The sequence below is a fragment of the Strix uralensis genome, chromosome 5 (genome assembly GCF_047716275.1).
Source record: "Strix uralensis isolate ZFMK-TIS-50842 chromosome 5, bStrUra1, whole genome shotgun sequence".
Taxonomy (NCBI): domain Eukaryota; kingdom Metazoa; phylum Chordata; class Aves; order Strigiformes; family Strigidae; genus Strix; species Strix uralensis.
Window position 1 is genome coordinate 76,119,794 of NC_133976.1, and position 18,950 is coordinate 76,138,743.

Below are 18,950 nucleotides of genomic sequence, written 5' to 3' on the forward strand. Positions count from 1 at the left end.
TATCTGCTAGAATCATTTTCTGGTAGAATTCTTTCTACAGACAAAAACTTTTTCTGAATTTACAAAGAAAAGTGTTTCTGTGACAAGCAACACCTACAGGTGATGGGAAATTAGCACGATAAAGAAAGACCACTAAGAATACTTGGCATTAATTTAAGAAACTTTGGAAGTCCCCTACAGTTTCCACAACCAAATGAAAACACCACACTTCTGTGTATTAGTTTATTTAATTCTTTATCGCCACTAAGAGCAAGTAAATTATGTTGATACAATTGGTAAACATATACATTCGCTAGTGTCTCCCACAATCCCACAGAGCTAATGGAAACATTAAGGGATGTTACAGGATTAATGCTTTCATTCTACAATATGGATATATGGCTTTCATACAAGTTTAAAAAAATCGAAAGAGTAACACACTGCTAGCTTACAAAATCAATATACAAACTGAAAAAAAAAAAGGAAAAAGAACAGGAAAAAGAGTAACCCATGAGAAGATATCATGTAGCACTGGTTTAATAGATATATACAGAATTAGAAATCCAATGAACACGATATTCAGGCTTCAATTTCTTATTTTGACTTTCATTCCTTCTTTCTGTTTAACACCCAAACTACAAGCATTAAGATAACTTCTGTTTTACTTTGTTTTTTCCATCTTTTTTTCCCATTTTCCTCACTTTTTATTGGCAGAGAAAAAGCCTTTTTCTGCCTCGGTTTCTATGTTCACACCCAACTGAAGTAGTTTGTCCACTTTGAAGCTTTGAGCAAAGCCCTTCCATGTACTTGGTGCAACAGGAGAGAACATCACTCTGATACTAAGTCCTACTGGCCATGTCATTGGCATGTGTTTTGCATTTTCCTTGGACACAGCTATCCTTAAACTGTTTTGCTGTTGAGTGTGAAGAAACCTAGCCCTTCATCCTATATACCACTTTTGTATCCTCAAGTAAATAACAACACAGGACAAAAAGCTTTCACTTCTACTTCAGCTTGAAAACATGGTAGCACTAGTTGTGAATCAGATTTTGAGTTAGCAATGCACTTTTTTGTAGAGTTTTGCTTCCCTGTATATGGATATATATATATATGCAGTATGTACGCATGTATATTTAGAGAGCTGCTGTGTCTGATGCTGACATCCTCATTAGGTGGTTTCTAGCTCCAAGCTGCAGTAGTACTGGCCTGCCTCTGCTTCAGGTCCCCTCAGCAACCACAACACACTCGATTATCAGAGCCTTTTCCTTCAGCTGTAAAAATCTAGATGACCTACATAATTATTATATGGGAAGTGTAATGAATGACCTAATGAGAAAAGTTAAATAATGTCTTCTTGCCAGGTAGATTAGAGTGAGGGAATCTAAACAGTGTAATTAATTGAATTAAATTGGCTATGGGTAAGACAGCCCTGCAGAGGCTATCCATTTTCCTAGCTTTACATCACAGAATTCAAGGCTAAAGCTTTTGTGCAGTCTTTAACGTTGAGTGACCTTCTGAAATCAGAATACTTGGGAGACTCTGTTTTATCTCATCAGTAAATTCATACATTGGACACATGTTCAGTTTTGTTGTGGGTTTTGTTTGTTACAGTGTTTTCTTTAAAGAAAGGAATAAGAACTGTAGGTATAGTTTTTTCATAGGCAACTCACTCAAAGCCAAGCTATTTAAAGGCTAGGAGATACCTACTGAGTTTTCAGTCATCTGGGACACCAAGACACCCCACATTTAACTGGCAAACTGAAGAAAGGGCAAAATGAGATAACGACAATAGTTGAATATAGCTGAATTCTCATGTTTTCCTTGAAATATTTCATTTCCGCTCAGGTCAGAGTGATCAGGCTACAAGGCAGACTGTCATTTTTGAAGAGTAGCAGAAAAGGAACATTAGGATAATGAGTAGAGTTCAGGATCATTTAGTTTTGGTCCAAAAGTGCACAAAGTGTTCTGCTGCTATGAACAAGACTAACTAGGCCTTCTTCAAATGCAAACACCCATGGGGTGAAAGAGGTTCTCTCCATGCTCTAGTTTGCTCAGGCAAGTCTTCCACTAGTCCTGAAGCTGTATGCACCACGTCTCTTCCCTTTAATTTGATGGTCAAAGAGGACACAGGGGGAAAGGATGCAGCTTCTTGCCACTGCTTACCTAGCTAAGCTATTTTTCTGTTTGAGGGCAAACACTCTTTCATCATCTCTAATTTTCCATCAAATGTGATGCATTTCTATCTCCTAGAAAGCCTCACCCAGACTGAGCTATTGCAAAGGTTTTACCAGCAAGCCACCCTCCCAATGAATCTAGAGAATCTCTTTGCTTGTTCTCACATCTTCTTGTTCATTGTAATCTTCTGATTAACAAGTTGCTTTTAATCTTAAAAGGACAGAATGAGAGGTACCCAATGTAGGGGCTTGCTGGGGCTGTTTTGCAACAATCCAGCAAGAAATGGAGCATACATCCTTAAGCGTGAGGAAGCATCAACAATATCAGACAGAAGTTTGGCTGAGAGCTAGAGTGCCTTAGGAAAATTGACAGAAAACCTACAAATACTATCAAAATTAGGGATGAGTGGGGCAAGGCAGACAACAGGTATAATGTGTCCCAAGAAAGGAGAGAACACAGTCAGAAGTTCACAGAAGATGCTGTCCTAGAGAATTTAAAAATATTGAATATGAGATACCTACCCCCATTGACATGCTGCTTCCCCTTTCTGTATGAATTTGGGAGATGTGAAAGACTACTGTGTCATGTCAAAATGGTGTACCTCACCACTATTTTTGGCAGGTTTACATTGTTAATGTAGGTGCAGCTCCTAGACTGAAGGGAAGTCAGGCTGGCTTTTGTCCCACCCTCATCATTGACATTAGACTAAGGAAACTCAGATAAAACTCATCATATGTTAAGGGATTCCACTAAACAAATGTTTATGTTCAGATGCTCCCTGCTAGCAGGAGTTTTATAGGAGGTTTATAGTTTTATATTTATGTTTCCATAAACAGTCTCCATAAGTATTCACTTCCCCTTATTTCATCCTAATGGTCCCTTGTTTTACTTGAATTGTACATTGCCACATGTCAAGTGTTGAAGGATGTACACTAAAGTTAAAGAAATATGTTTTCTCCTATCAACATCACCATAACTTGCACTCCTAAACCAGAAAAGACAGACATACTATCGTCTCCTTTTGATATTGCCTCCTGTTGGACATGTTCTTTTGAGGTTGGAGTGGGACTTTACTTCTCTGTAACATTCTTCATTTGATTAGTTTTTATTAAGGCATAAATCAAGCACAGGATAAAACCAAATGTGCCAGCCAGTAATCCTACCTTTCCTACTCCAGGAGGATGCAAAAGAAGTTTGTATAAAATGCTCCTGACTTCGTATCTGTCTCCTCTTGACAAAGTCTCCAACACTGTCTGTTGATATGTTTTATAATCATTATTCTTTCATTTCTTCTAATTTTTCTCCTTTGAAAAACAGTACAGTACAGAATGTCATTATGCAACTAGAAGATAAGAAGTAGTAAGTTACAACTTAGTATCTACCTGCATGTACAATAAATGTTTTCCCTTCCTGGAGCCTTGCCCTATAGCTCTGCTGTGCTTAGTAATCTGCTAAATATGCCAGGCTGACAAGCAATGATTCTCTTTCAATATGGGCACTTCTGTCAGCAAACATGTCAAAGTCAGAAAATGCCCCGATCCTCAAATATTGTTTTGAATCAAGATATAGAGAAACCTAATTGCTTAGAAGCATGGCTCAGTCTACTTAGAAGAAAGGGAAGTGAGCTATACCCAAATTCCCCTAAGTTTAAACTTGCTAGAATCCAGAGTCTGGATGCAGATTCAGATCTTAGCTGATGTTCAGCAACTCACCCCACCCTTTTCTATGAGATTTGAGTGCTCAGAAAAAGGCTGTCATCTGGAGGATTTCTATCATATTACACCATATTATAGCTGTAGCAAATGAAGATGGAAGCCACTTCTTGAGAGGGACATTCATGAAACAAGTTTCAGTCAGTTAAACTAGCTAAGCAACATATCTACACTAAGTCATTTTCCACTGTAACAGGATAGCACCAAGAGGGCAAAACATGTATTTCATCTGAAGTAGCCGCCCCCACGGCACTGTCAGACAAGCTTGCCCTCCCAAGGGAGGGAGGGTAGAAGATTAGAGAGCAATTAAGAAGAAATTTCAGAATGACTCAGTGGAAACTGAGCAAGATAAAGCGGGAAGAGGTTTTGATCGGATACTTGCCTCTTGCTTTCTTGATAATGTCACTAGTGAAGCAACTGCTCCTATTAGGTACCAGGTACCTACTTTCAGAGCTGACCTGACTGACCTATTCAATCTTCCTCTGTGTTCTGCCATGAATTACTTTTATCATCTCCTTCACAGCCAGAGTTTCCACAGAATGTTTTCTGCTAGCTTCTTGGAAATTTTCTTCATTGTTTATAAACTATGACAGATACAAGTCCAATTACTTTCAACAATAAAATGCCAATATAGATCCAAACATATGAGTCTGTGTAGTACAGAGGAACTCCTATTTCACGTCCTTTACTACAAGGACTGCTGCGCTTTCTTCTGGTCTTAACATGGTGGCGTTTTGTTTTTTCCTTTGTTTTTTGTAAACTCTCTCCATGGAGGCCCTACACTGCCATAGGAACTTGACTGGCCTCCTTCAAAAAGTATTAGGAATGTTCCTTTAACAAGCTAGGTGGGCAGTTAATCATGAGGGCCATAAGGTGTCAGAGGAAACACAGGGGAATTTATTTTCTTCTTACTCACAGAGGTGAAATCAGAAGTCACATCTAAGGTTTGCTAAAGGATAGTCAAACTGTTGGTCTCAGCATCATTCCCAACTCCTGCCAGCTCCCTATGAAACATGGACTAGATTAACCAGTGTAAGACAATGGTGCAACAGTGTTTGCACTCAAAGCTGAACCACTTTAAGTGAACTGATGCAGCATTTAGACAGATAAACCTTTGGTGAGTGAAAAAACTTCTTTCTCCCTTTGCTTTCAATCAGACCTACCAATCCATTAGTTTAAGTCTGAGGCACAAGCACAGGTAGACCTGATTAGACCATGAAGAAACCAAATAGCACCCAGAACCACCCAAATATGAGCCTTTATGATTTTGGATTTGATCATTGCACATCCACCACATGTTGGGGACATTTTTAACTATACCACTGGCTCAGGTATGTCTAACAGCATAGTCAGAATAACAAGGACATCAACACAGACTGCAAAACACACCCAAGGAGTCTGGGAAATAATTATGTGGCTAGTTTACCTTGAGCTATGTGCAGCCTTGGCTAGCTGGCTTCAAAAGGGTTTGGGAACGTCTACAGAAGGACTTGCCTCACTGTAAATTCAGATCAGTCATACCCTCCATGTGAGAAGAGGGCAAGCTCTGCAATTGTTATAAATTTTTTGCATAGAAAAGGGGAGTGATGTTAGTCTGGAAAAAGACTCTCTGCTTGTCTACAAGCTAATCCCAAGAGAGCAATGTGATTTACTCAGATGAACACACCCTGCTGCAGCTTCGCTGAAGTCAGTGGATACCCACAGCAGTACAAGGGAGACTATTCCTCTTGACCAGCAAGCAAGCCTGCAGCCTACACAAATGGCAAGCTTATTTCTTGCTGTTGAATTTTAAGATTTAGAATTTAAAAGCAATGATTTTGAAATTAATTTGGGCACTGAAATCTCCTCTAAAAAGTCCGGTCTGCTGGTTGTTTAGTTCATTAAACAACCTTTACCTGAGGACCAGCCCTTTGTCGGATCTTTTTTCTACTTTGTGACTTTTCTCAGGACTTACCATTTAAAATAGGTAAAATTGAACAAAATGAAAACCAGCTGGTTACAATTTTTCTTTTTTTTCCCTGTAGACCATTTAAAAAAAAAAAAATCACAGAACTATTTTTACTTTTGACTGAGCTTTTCCAAGGTCTTTTTGCTTATATAAAATGGAGGAAAGCAAAAGGTACTGGGGTTTTATATTTCCCTTCTGCTTTACTAACAGAGAAACAAAAATTAGTTTCATCCCTATTGGATTTACGTCGCACAAATTGTCCCTTTTTTAGTCAAAAATATGAACTATGTCAGGCAGTTTCCAAACAGATTTCTTCTGTTACTTCCCACCAGACATACTATTTTTCAACCAGCTATAATTAAAATCAACAGGAAGATTCCCACTGATACATAGGGAGTTGGGTCAGGCAGAATCACAACAATTTGAACTATATTCTCCCTTCTGGCAAAATAAACAAATAAAAGAAAGCATTTTTCAGCTTTTATAGGTAAAACAGAGAACACTACCATCCACCAGCACTGATATGCTAAAAAATGGAAAGTTTTGCTATCATTTCACTTGGAAAAATCATTGCTAAAAAATCGTGAAAAATTAGGACTCTTCTATATACAATTGTTGAAAGATTTCAAAATTTTTACTGACAACATGCAAAATATGGCCAAGGATAGGAATGCTACTGTTTTTTTACCTGGAGATAGTAGCATTTTGGAATGAACAGTCACCACACACCCAAAAAAATTCTATGCCCATAAATACTCAACAAAATGCCCCCATCCTTTCCTTAAACAAATAATTTCATAGTTATCCAAATCTAATAAGAACTTAAGAAACAAGTCTGGGTTTTTTCAGATATAAGGTCCCAATATTGATTATAATTGCATCCAGCCAGAATCCTATGTTCACTGAGGGCACCACTGGCTTCAGCGGAGCTCCACACAGGTTCAGGTTCTGCTTGCACGGAGTAATTAACAGATTGAGACCTATGGCAAGACTTGAGAAAAAAATATTTTTAAAAGCTCTACATTGTTCAATATACAATAGACATGATTTTCTAAATGAGTTTGGAGTCCTTTATGACAGGCCTCTAAAAATTGGTGTTAGGGTTATACATTAAAAAGACTAAAGTAATAAAAAAAGGATTTTTTTTTTTCTGTCTTTGTTTGTTTCCTTCTATGGTACCATTAAGCTATAAATAATTTTAGGATAAAATGCCTAGGTATAAATGAAACTGTTAACTGATCGTGTTTGCTGATGTCCCTTTCTCACATCGCCCAAGTTGGCTCCATTAATCCAGCATCTTCTCTTGTTTCTTGCCTTCCTTTTTCTTCTTCTTGGATTCTGTCAAGATAACAACAACCATGATTAGCATCTAGCGGTCACTGCAATAAATTTAATTTCATCCAGTACCCCTGAAAGTTCCCCTTGTTTTCTCTATGCACGTAAGAACTAATTTTGTTTCCTCATTCTGAACAAGGAAGGGGAAAACAGAAAAGAAGAAAGAAAAGGAGTGGTCAAGGTGATAAGAGAAAGGGGGGTGCGTGTCCCATTCAGAACCCTTCCCTATCTGTACAGCTGACCCTGTTTGGCATGCAAAACATTGTCTCAGGAACTTGCTTCGAAAATAAGAAAACAGCAGGCAGCTCCTGGAGAAACCAGGTCATGGCTCAGTGGAGAGCTGGAAGAAAGCTTTGCACACACTACCCACACACATACCCCTCTCTTGCTTCCTTTCTGTTTCATTGTTAGTCTTTGGCTTTCTCTGAATATGAGAGCAACTCCAGAGCGTGGTGAGAAAGCTCACTTGTTTCTTCAGCTTCTCCACTGCCAACCCTTTCCCCTTTGTCCGGGACAAGCACCTATGTACACTTGAGAGGCAACTGAAGCTTGGCCTGGAGTCATGAGAGCACGGTCTGTCCAGCCAGCTGCTACCAACAGGACAGGGAGGGGACTAGCAAGCATCTGCTGCTCTGACTGATTTGGGGTAAATAAGGGAGTAATGTGAAGGTACAACTGAAATTTTATATACTATACTATCATCTGCAACAGCTTCCACTGTGCTATTTCTACAGGTAGAGGAAATTCGCAGAGGGGCATAAAAAAATGAATATGAATTAAGCGGATTAGGTACTCTTGTATCACATGTCACCTTGTAATGGGGGAAATAAAATGGCTCTTACTGGGAATGTGAATAAATCCTCATGGATACCACCACAAAACACAGCACAACAGGTACTACAGAGAGACAGAAACTGAGTTTCTGTGAAGCATCTTTCCTGAAATCAAAACAGCAAGCAAGTAGACGCATGTTTGCCTTAACCCAGATTTCACTTTCTGCCTTTGAACCCTGCCTTTGTTTCTTCCTTCTCAAAAAACAGTCTCCCCCCCCCAAAAAAAAAGAAAACCAAGAAGCAAACCAACAAAAAAATTTCTCAGGTTAAATAATAAATATCACTGTGAATGAGAAGACTTGGCCTTTAAAGTAGTACTCTTCTTTATGAATATGATTCTTTTCTCTCTGACCAGTTTGCATAACATAGACAGTCAAGCAATCATCAGCTCTGGGAAAACCAGCTTACTTGCATTAAAGCCAAGGAAATTACACTGACATCTTTCAGGTATTGATAGGGCCAGGGTACCTTCAGCAGAAGGCAGACTTAGGCTATCACATTTCTCTGATGGTTGTTTTTCCTGTTTGTTAGCATTTCAAAACAACGTTTTTCTCTTCATCTTTTTCAACAAGACAAAAATTGTTTCCAATTTAGTCAAAGCAAAATAAAAGACCTATTTCATGTTTAGGCACATAATCTGCTCTAAAATCTCTTTCCCTTAGAAACTTTGCTTACCATTTAAAGGGATAATAATTTTAAAAAAGAAGTAATCTTTTTTTTGTGTGAAAATGAACTATTTTTTTTTTCCCCATGCCTTTGTATGTGTGTCTGTGTGCGTGCGTGCGTGTAGGCATGCCTGCAGTCTGGAGCCATTCACAGAATCTGGCACTATTTTACAACCTGTCATTCCAAAAAAGTCCTTTTTCATTAAGTTAATATCTAAAGACTTTTTCCCCCTACAAATTTTCTGTCTCCCCTCCTATCCTCTTTTACCCACATCCTCCACTTCCTCTACTTTTCCCTCTGTATCACTGACCCTCCTAGATTCTGTATTGATTGCGCTCTCTCTCACACTCTCTTCACCGCCAACACCAGTTTCTCTGAAAGAAACAGTAGCATTTTATCAATCAGACCAGCACTTGAATCTGTAAAATCTATTTAGACCCAGCACAAGCAGAAAGGCATTCTGCAGACTTCAACTAAATTTACTAAAAACAAAGGAGACATATGAATGTGGGCAGACCACTAACAGGACTCTACTGCAGAGTGTGTGCAGTTCATGGTAGAGATGAAGTCACCATCAGGAGAAGGTTTTGGCCTGGAGTCATGTGATCACATCAGGTCCCCATCCTCACTTGACTTGAGGTACTGGACAACCCACTGTTTATTCATTTGCACTTGTTCCCTGTGGGTCTCTACCTGCTCCTGTTAGCAGCGGCTCAATTCCTCCCTGTTGTCTACATTGTGATAATCTGCATATCACCCAAACTGCCAAACCCATCTACATACAAAGACAAGTGATTCTGCTTCATGCCTCAGCACAGTAAAACCCTCACGTGGACGTAATTCCTCTCTGATTAAAGGTACACCACCACAGCTTAATCTTTCAGACAACAGGTAAGCGGTATTTATGCAAAGCACATTTGCTCCATGAAATGACAGGTACACCCAGAGTGTGGCATTATAAAAAAAGAAAAAAGACGACTGCTCAAATATTTCCCAGTCCTTATGCTTTGTTTAAAATCCTACCACAGTCACCAATAACCAGGTACTCACCCATAAAAATGTTGCTGTTCATACTCTCATGCACAAGTCTGTTCACAGCTACCCTCCACCTGTTTTGACTATGGTCAGGCTACAGACTACGGTATGTCCATGCTAACAAAGTATAAAGTTGCTTTAAGATGTACTTTGTTCATGCTTTCTCATTGCTCTGACCTAGTCTTTGTCTCTGTGTCATTCAGGCTTCTATTGTCCTCACCTCTGTTCACCCCACACTACTATTTCAACTTTTATGACATGCTATCAGGTCAGTTTACACAGACAGACTGGGACCCATGTCACCCTGATCACTTGGTTTGCCAATGCTCCCCTTCCCAGAGTAACCAGGCTTGACTGAAAGGGTCACCCCATGCCAGCAGTGCCAGCACTGACACCATGCTCGAAAGCCCTGACCAGTTGAGAGTACAATGCCAGTTACCTGAAAGCTCAGCAGTTCTATTACCCAGCACCAGCTGTAGCCATCTACCAGTTAAGTGAGGGAAAGATTCCGTGGATACACGGTCTCCAATAATACCATTCAGATTCCTATTCCATATATGAAGATTATCAAAATTCAATTCAGTTTAGCACAGACCTTTGCTCAGCCATTTCCTACCAGGCCTTTTAATGTGGTCTAAGCGTCCCATCAGAAATTAATGTAACTCATCAAGCAGTGTCCACTGAAACAGTCTTGATGATGGGGAAGCCTCTGTGCTGCTCTCCACATGTCACTGGCACTGCAAAGCAGCTTGATCTTGGCAATGCTCACTGTGGAGCCAGAAGGAAGTAAGAAAAGCTGACCAGTGAACAGGGACTACCCTGAGCAGAACGCTGCCATCTGCAAGCACTTTGGGTCAGCAGCAACCTCCTTCACCTCACGTACCTGATTAATGCAATATTTGCAAAGACAGAGCTGTGAATTTGTGCATCAGCTGTGCATTGGCTACAGGAAAGGTGTTTTGCTGCAGACAAGTGCTACCAATAATACTGAGAACCACTATGATGAAACCACTTGACCAGTTGAAATTCAGGTTCACACCAGTTCACACAGAATTTTAATCTGAACCTACTCACTGCAGCACTTGCTTTAAAGCTAGGTGGTCCAGTCTTTTCAGTGTTGAGCCAGACACCAGTTGGAGGTATCTTTATGAGCTACCTATAGTAGAGTTCAAGATCCGGAGAGGAAGGAGCAAAACAAAAAGCAGGATGATAACCCTGGATTTCAGAAGAGCAGACCGGCCATTTCAGGGACTCAGATGGGCTAAGTGCCTAACTGTGACAGGATTATACTACAGACCACATCTGGCTCACAGGCCACAAACTGGAACATCTCAATATAAAACTTTATGAAAGGTATGTAAATATGTTTGATATTTACAGGTAAACACATTAATTTAAACATATTAAATGCCTTATCAAAGGTACTTCTCCTACAGACACCAATACCAGGGTCAGCACTGAGGTGGGAGTGGGCGCTATCTCTCATTGTCTCTCAACACTTGAGGCGAGCAGGCTGTGCAGTGGAGGGAATGGATGAGAGTAGCTGTTTCCCTACTGCTCCGAGTGCATCGAGTGTTAGTGCCCCAGACAAACTGTCCTTCCACCTCCACCATGGCTCGGCACACAGCCACACTGAGGAAAGCAGTAGCAGGAGCTACTTCTCTCTGGCTTTCTTCATGTCAAGGAAATACTTATCTTTACCATCCCTGTGCATCCTTGGAGTACTGGAAGAGTGAGCTATGCATGATCCAGAGTATTAATGAGGACGACAAAACAGTCCTCAATTTTTGTGCCTGTTTTACTTTCCTCCTTCCCTCTTATCCCTCAGTGAGAGGCTGCCTGGCGGTGCTCTTGCTTGTATGGAGGCCAGGATCCTGGACCAGGGCACACACAAAGAGCAAATTCAGAATACCTAGCAGTCCCTGCAGGGCACAGCTACCAAGCACTGCACAGCCATCCTGCTCCCCCCTGGAACCCAGAGCACTTTCAGCAAGATAAAAAACACCCACATTGTATTGTACAAATACCCCTGCAAGAGCGAACTGTGTCAATGTGCACACACTGGATTATTTAATCATTCATCACCTGAATAGCTCTATGAATAGTTGTATGACTAGGAATTATTCGCAGGATTGAAAGATGTGTGGTCATAGATTAGCACTGGACCCAGTGATGCCCGGTAACAAAAGTTCCAGTGAGGATCTTACTGAGTAAACAAATCAATTTGGTAAGTAGAACTTTATGTAATTTGGAACGGCAGCAGCCCTCTTTAAATAGTCATCTTTATCTGGAGCCTCATTCTTACTATGCAAGCAGCAAAGGAAAGTAATTATGTTGAACCAGAGGCACGTACCATTTGAAGCCACTCTTAATGTATAAGGCACAAAAGGGAGGTAATTACATTTTAATGGAAGCCAAGCTTTGTCAGCCAAGATTTGCAGGTATTTGTCTTCATTTGTTGAGAAGAAGGTAACAATTAACTCATGGCACTGCTGAACTCCTATATATGAAAGTCAAGCAGTGTCCCCAAAAGCAATGTAATTCATTCAAAATAGCAAAAGCCATGCCGATGGAAGGTTAGAGCGAAGAATTTCAACACCAGGTGTTCAGAACACAGTTTTCCCAGGAACTAGCACTCAGTTCCACTGAGTAGAGATGAAGGCAGGTTTTCTAAAGGGCTCTCTACCTCTCATTGGGGCAAACTTTCCAAAGCACCTGGTTGCTATGGTGATGAAGGACAGTGGTGCCATGGGGTGTGGGGCATTTCTGAATTTTGGGTAGGAAATGCCAACCCATGTGGAAGGAGCAGTCTTGACTTAGACAAAGTCAAGGATTTTATCACTTAGTGAAAAAAATCTCACCCTAAAGAGCTTCACCCTGCTCTCTAGGAACAGAAATTGTACTATCTTGTGATTTCCATGACTGTAGAAACAACTCCCTTGATTTCTGTCTGGGTCACATGTATCTAAGATGGTAAAGCCTTAAGACTGTATTTGGAAGACTGCAATGGATAAACTTCTCAACTGAAGCTTGTTTTGCAATTGGAGACTTGCTGGAGGGGTCTGGCTAACTGGAAAGTGATTTTCAGAAGTAACTCACTTTGCTTTTCTGTTTGCTGCTTCTTCTCTCCTCCCTCTGGTACCTTTGTACTGCTGCTTTTATAGGGTATGGACTTTCTTACTGTTCTTTGTCATGTTCTATGCTCAGCACAAGAGGGACCCAGTCCCAGCTGGCTCTTCAGCCCTCTGTCTATGCTGTACACAAGATCCCTCTTAATGCCAGCGAGACAGGTGCAGGCACAGACTGATACATTCAGAGTTTATTCTCTGCATTCACATGCCTGCAGGAGACTGCTGAAAACAAAAAGTATTAATAAACCATTTGGAGTTTGACATTTACCTGTATCCACAGAGAAGCAAAAAGATCACACATTGAGGCAATTTATATATTCCAAACTGAGATAAGTAAATAGCTATTTATCAGAAAGTTATTTGTGATTTACTGTGAATAGAGACCCTATTTTATTTATTTAATTTTTGAAAACCAGGCACACGCATTTCTCATTTGTGCTTTCTGCATCTGCCCCAGATGGGATCTACGCTCAGGGCAAAGGACACAGGTTTTGCTTTGATCCATGCTCCACACTCCAAGAAGTTGCCTGCAAAACTTTCACAGTAAGCACAGATAGAAGAAAAGATAAAGAGATGGTGACATAGAAAATGAGATGGAGGGATAAAAAAGGGGGGGAAAAGCTTGAAAGGAAAGGAAGTGAAGAAGTAGAAAAGGAAAGGAAAGGACAGAAAGGAAGGAACAGAGCTTTCTCTCTGTTTCACTGCTGGGAACAGTAATGAGTGTAAACATTTGCTGATGGCATATCTTTTATCACAGCAAGTCCCACAGCTTCAGGCATTTTCATGGCTCAAGGGCACTGACTAATGCCAAGGAGGCTGGACTGCTCTTGCAAGCCAGGAAAATGAGACAATGACATGTAACAGAATTGGCATACACAAGGCTATTTAAACTTTCACCCACAAAGGTCTGTATTAAACCCTAACAGAAACTTCTGCAGGCACAAGAGGGTTAAACAAGAACATTTGTCACATCCAGTTTTTCATCTTTTGGGGCAGCCTAGAAAAAAAATTAAAAATCTGAAATACACGCCAGGGGTGAGAAAACATGGAGGTCTAGGTTTCCCTTGAAAATTCTCAACCTTTTCTTTTCAAAAACACCTGTAAAACCTGCAGAACAACTAAAAATTGAAAAACACTGATTTTCAAAAATATATTTCCATTTCTCCCTCTCCCACAAGCACTTCCTGCTCCCTGGAATCAGGGCTGTGTCAATCAAATTGATATTATGATATGATCTGACAATGCATTCAGATTTATCCAAACAGTATAATTTTTCAAAGGTACAAAAGCAGCCTCAAGGGAGACTACAATGCAAAGCCTCCAAGATACATAAGGAAATGAAAGCAGAAAAAACACCATTAAAAGACATCCAAACTTTATTAGTTATGGGCTGCACTGGCAGCCTATTAGCAGCTTGAGCCTGGTCCACATTGTGTTTATTTTTCGTATATGGGTTACTCTTGTTCCCACTTAAATTGAGAAAAATCTTATTTCCTCGTGTTATGGCAGCAGGAGCCAAATCACAGAGATGCGTTTCAGAGCCTAAAGTTTCCAGTGAGTTTTACTTCATCTTGAAGTTACAAGCCTCGTCCTCAGACTAGGAAGGGGCATAGGGAAACACAACCAAGCATTTAATACACCATCTCACTCCCCCCGACCACTGTTTCTTCTCTTGGTTTTCACATCTCTTGGCTCTATAAGGCATAAATTATTCATGGCAAAACTGTCTCTCACAATGTTTATGCAGTTCTTAGTACAATGGTACCCTTTTTCAACTGGGGCCTCTGGGCACTCATGCAATACAAATAATCATGATGATAGCAACAATAATAACAGCCAGCTATGCTTTTCCCACTGCGCTTCCACTGCCAGTGTCTGCCCTGCAGAGCTCAGACCACTGTATTTCACTGCAGGGTCCCGGTCAGTGCCAGAGGCCATTCTTCAATAAACCTGGCCTCATCCTTTAGAGCAAGAGAAAAACCTCCCAATTTTGCCTTTCAGGTTTTTGTTTAACTATCACAGCTGTATCCTAATATGAGAAAATCCCTCATTTTTACATCTAATTAGTTTGAGCAGATCTTATTACTCTGCCTCCTGTAATACTAATTATTATGCTAGCTGCATGCCTGCACAACTAATGAGTTACATTAAAGATGGGGAATTCTGAAACCTACAAAGGGAGATACAACATGACTGTGATGTCAAAGCAGGAGAATCTTTCAAACAAAACAAAATCACAGTCCTAACAAGTCATTTCTTCTCCCCCTGTGTCCCCTCCAGCTACTTTTCAAAACCATTTTGTTGCTGCACAAAGGCAAAGTTGAAGGAGGGCACCCCAGAAAAAGCAGATTGCCCAGCATGCAAAATGGAGTGGGCGACAGGTGGTCCTTTTCATCAGAGCAGCACAAAGTTTGTCTGAATAGCTGCTTCTCAGGTGAGCAATTCATTCAGACATCACTGTCAGCTCCTTGCAACAGCCAGTAGCCAAATCATCCCACCAAAGCACAGTCAGTCTGTCCTAGCAGTGCACTGTAAGATGTCCTCTCTGCGGGCAGAAATCAAGGCTGCCACTGTAGTGCTCAAAAATCACGTTGTTTTCTGTTCCTGGCACCAAAGTAAGGATGGGGATATACCCACCCATGAAGAACAGTACAGCTCTATGTATTGACACCAAGCTCCCTAAGAAGACACAAGGTAAATCAGTGTCAAACGCTGTCTTAAATCCACTGAAATTACTAATTTCAAAGCCAAAGACCCTAGTTAAAGACTGCAGTTCAGACACTCATCTTAAAGTAAACCATCACATTCTGATAATTGCAACTGCAGACTTGGAAAAAGGGGAGCAGCAGCCTCTAGTCAGAGCATGGAGCCAAGAGTCAACAGCTCCTATCTGAGTGCCTGAACCCGCCATTGATACTGTGTCAACCTGGAAAATCATTCAACCTTTCCAACTTTCAATTATTACTTCTCTTTAAATTGTACTTTCTCAGCACCAAGGTGTGATAGGAGGATTAGCTAAATGCTACCTGTAAAGATTGCTAGATAAAAGAAACAATGTAGTGCAGATTATTCATATTGCACTAAACTCTTAAGTAAAGCTCTTCAAACGATATGAAATTATTAAAAACGCACGGGACGTCTTTCCTCCACTGCAGTAGCTCTCATACCGTGCCAAACACAGGGAACTGCACTGACACCTTGCTAGACTCTCAAATGCTACACCTGTTCTGCATTACAGAAAAGACATTACAGCCATTAACAACTTGGGTAGGTCAGGTAGGTCTTGCCTTCATGTGAGAAACCTTTCCAAACACTGCATGTTGGAGGATGTGATCTTTGGACATCACCCCAATTATTAGACAACAGAGGTGTAAGCAGTGTTCAAGTTTGCCAGCCTTAGTTGGAATTGTTTTTCTATGTGGCAAGGACTGAGCTGAACTGGGATAAAGTAACTCATAGATCAGATGTACTGTAAATTGATAAAAAGTTGGGAAGGGAGATTTATGACAAAGAACTAAATACAGCTGGGTGAAAAAGTTATCAGAAAGGAGCATAATTCAAAAAATGAAGGGTACATTGCAGAAAAAACAGGCAGACTGCTTATTCTATTTAATTTTATCTTAATAAAAAAAATAAATAGCTAAAAGTACAAGAGTTATGGTGAGAGAGAGAGAGAGGAAGAATGAGAATGACAGAAAGAGTGAAAAAAGAAATAAAGGCTATCAGGCAACCCAACTCAATAAAAATAAATTCCTCCTCTCTCAGCAGTTAAAGTAAAATGTTTCCTGAATCCTGACAATACCCCATTCTTTTACTTTCTGGCTGGCTGGAACCTGAACAACCATCAATCAAGTTTGGGTGGCCGTGAAGTAGGCCAGATGGAGTATGTCGGAAGCATTTTCTGCTCTTCAGTGCAAGTTGGCCATTAGAGCAGCCACTCAACAGAAGTGCCTGAGTCTTTCACATCTGTCAAGATAGTTTAGGGAGACCTTGAACATCCCTGGCCTTGCAGACACTGATTAGAATATGCAATTGTGTGTGCTAGAGGAGAGATGGCTGCCTCCACTGGGATTTTGTGATAAAATAATCCTTTCATCCTTTCCAGCCTTTGTGACAGGCTTTCTCATGACCTCATTTGTGTACTAAATACACAAATCCTGGTGTTTGCAATATCACTATCACATTGCTGACAATCTCTCTGTCCAAATGCACAACATTCAAGAACTAACAACAGTTTTCATCCTGTGTTAACTACACTTTAGCACAGCAGCCCAGGACCAAGCTATTGTCTTCCAAACTCAAAATACCTCAGCAAAGCTATGGAGAAAAGAGATCATCAGACAGAGCAGCTGCTAATAAGGAAAAAGCACAATTTTTTTTTGTTTGTTTCCAAAATAACAAGAGTGCTTCAAAAAGATTTTAAGGCTTTTCCATGAATGCTGACTAATGATAAAACAAATCCATAAGAACACTTAGATCACCAGCTTATGAGGCAGGCATTGATTCCCAAGGTTAATGAGCATCTCCTGGTTTAATTTAGCAGAAGTTTTGCCACAGATCATAGAAGTTCCTGAAAAACCAAAATATATTTTTATCAGCAAATCTGCAATATGATAACCCTTGGGATTTTTCTGCAGGTATAATTTTCCTTTCTGTTAAGCATAGATCAAACTCCTATGAAACAGCAGTCATCTTCAAAATAGTTAGGTGAGAGAAGAGAGACACAGGATTCATCCTACCAGCAAAGTTGCCACATGTTCATGACCTGGAAAGGTAGACAAGCAACAGGAGAGCAACAGTTACAAATAACATCAATTTATTTGCATTTCTCTCAAAGAACAGAGAAGGTAAGGAGGAACTTCAGACACCAAGCCATACTAAGGCAATGTGTCAGGTGAAAACTGATACACTGTACTTCATTGGGCAAGCCTACACGAAATAATCTGCGTTACCCACACACCTTCTTGGGTTCTTAACTAACCACATTAATTAACATTTTAAAAAAATGTAAGAGGGAGAATTGTGAAGGTCTCAGATAAAGATATCTGCTCCACATGCAAGCAGTGATCAAAAGAAAAACATATTTAGGTTATTTAGTGGGTGTAATGAACAGTAAAGGAAGTATTACAATGATATTCTCTTTTTCAACAGAAATTTGTGGAGGACATGCTTGGAATACTGTGTACAGTCCAGTCTCTTCATCTCAAAAATGGTTTTTCAATAAGAAGGAATTTAGGCAAGTCCAGTAGAGAGTATTGTTATAACAGATAAATTGTTATACAATGAAATATTTAAGTCAGAGGTTTCAGCTTCAAAAGATGGCAAGTGACAAAAAGTAACAGAAGATATATAAAACTACAGTTGACTGGAGAAGCTAGATAGGGGCTTTTACTCACCCCATGTACAATATGAAATCAAAAAGAAAAGTGATGTAATGGAGAGGTTACAAACATGACCTAACAGAGGAAAAATTCAGGGCACTGGAAAGGGAGTTAGAAAATCATGAAAACAACACTTTTTCTGAATATACTGGTATTTTTCACTGCAATATTCTCAGTCGCTTCACATCTGCTTTTGGTACTCTCAACCTATTGCTGTCAGAGATGTATTCAGTGATGTAGCTCTTGAAGCACACACCAGCCAGAAAGGTAACTGTTTAGCAGTAGAACAGATTCCTGTAATCAATAAGCCCCTCATTTATTATTCTGCTGCCAGAGCTCCCAAATGCCAGAGCACCACTGCCCTGCTACTCCAGGCAATCACAGGAGGAACATACGGCACTTGATCAGCATTTACTGGTCTAGCTGCATATCAATACAGAACTGTCCCTCCGAAAAAAAATTGCTGCTTCCAAATAATGTACCATATGCTTCTTCTCTTGTAGTCTTGAGCTACTGATGGGAAGCTATGGGTGAAAAGGGAGGCTAATATGTACCTGCAGTCCATTCCAAATGCTCAGACAATAATCTAGATCTTACTTCTTGTCTCCAAAGAATTAAATTGGGTCCTATTCTAACTATAGATTGAACACAGTTTAATTTTTCCTTTATTTAGATGTGGGTGGGGACTTACCTCCAACCTGTAATTTCCTTCATCGCAGGAAGAAAGCAGAAATACTCTCATTCCAGCTAACATG

General features: G+C 40.2%; 1 protein-coding gene across 1 annotated transcript in view; it reads right to left on the bottom strand.

Moving 5' to 3' along the window:
• Window positions 1-208: 208 nt before the first annotated feature.
• The window catches only part of PTN (pleiotrophin), an 82,747-nt gene continuing 64,005 nt past the window's right edge, over window positions 209-18,950 (bottom strand). The window contains exon 5 of the mRNA XM_074871779.1: window positions 209-7,152. Within this exon, the coding sequence (XP_074727880.1) occupies window positions 7,100-7,152 (53 nt within the window). The 3' untranslated portion in view covers window positions 209-7,099. The remainder of the gene's footprint in view (window positions 7,153-18,950) is intronic.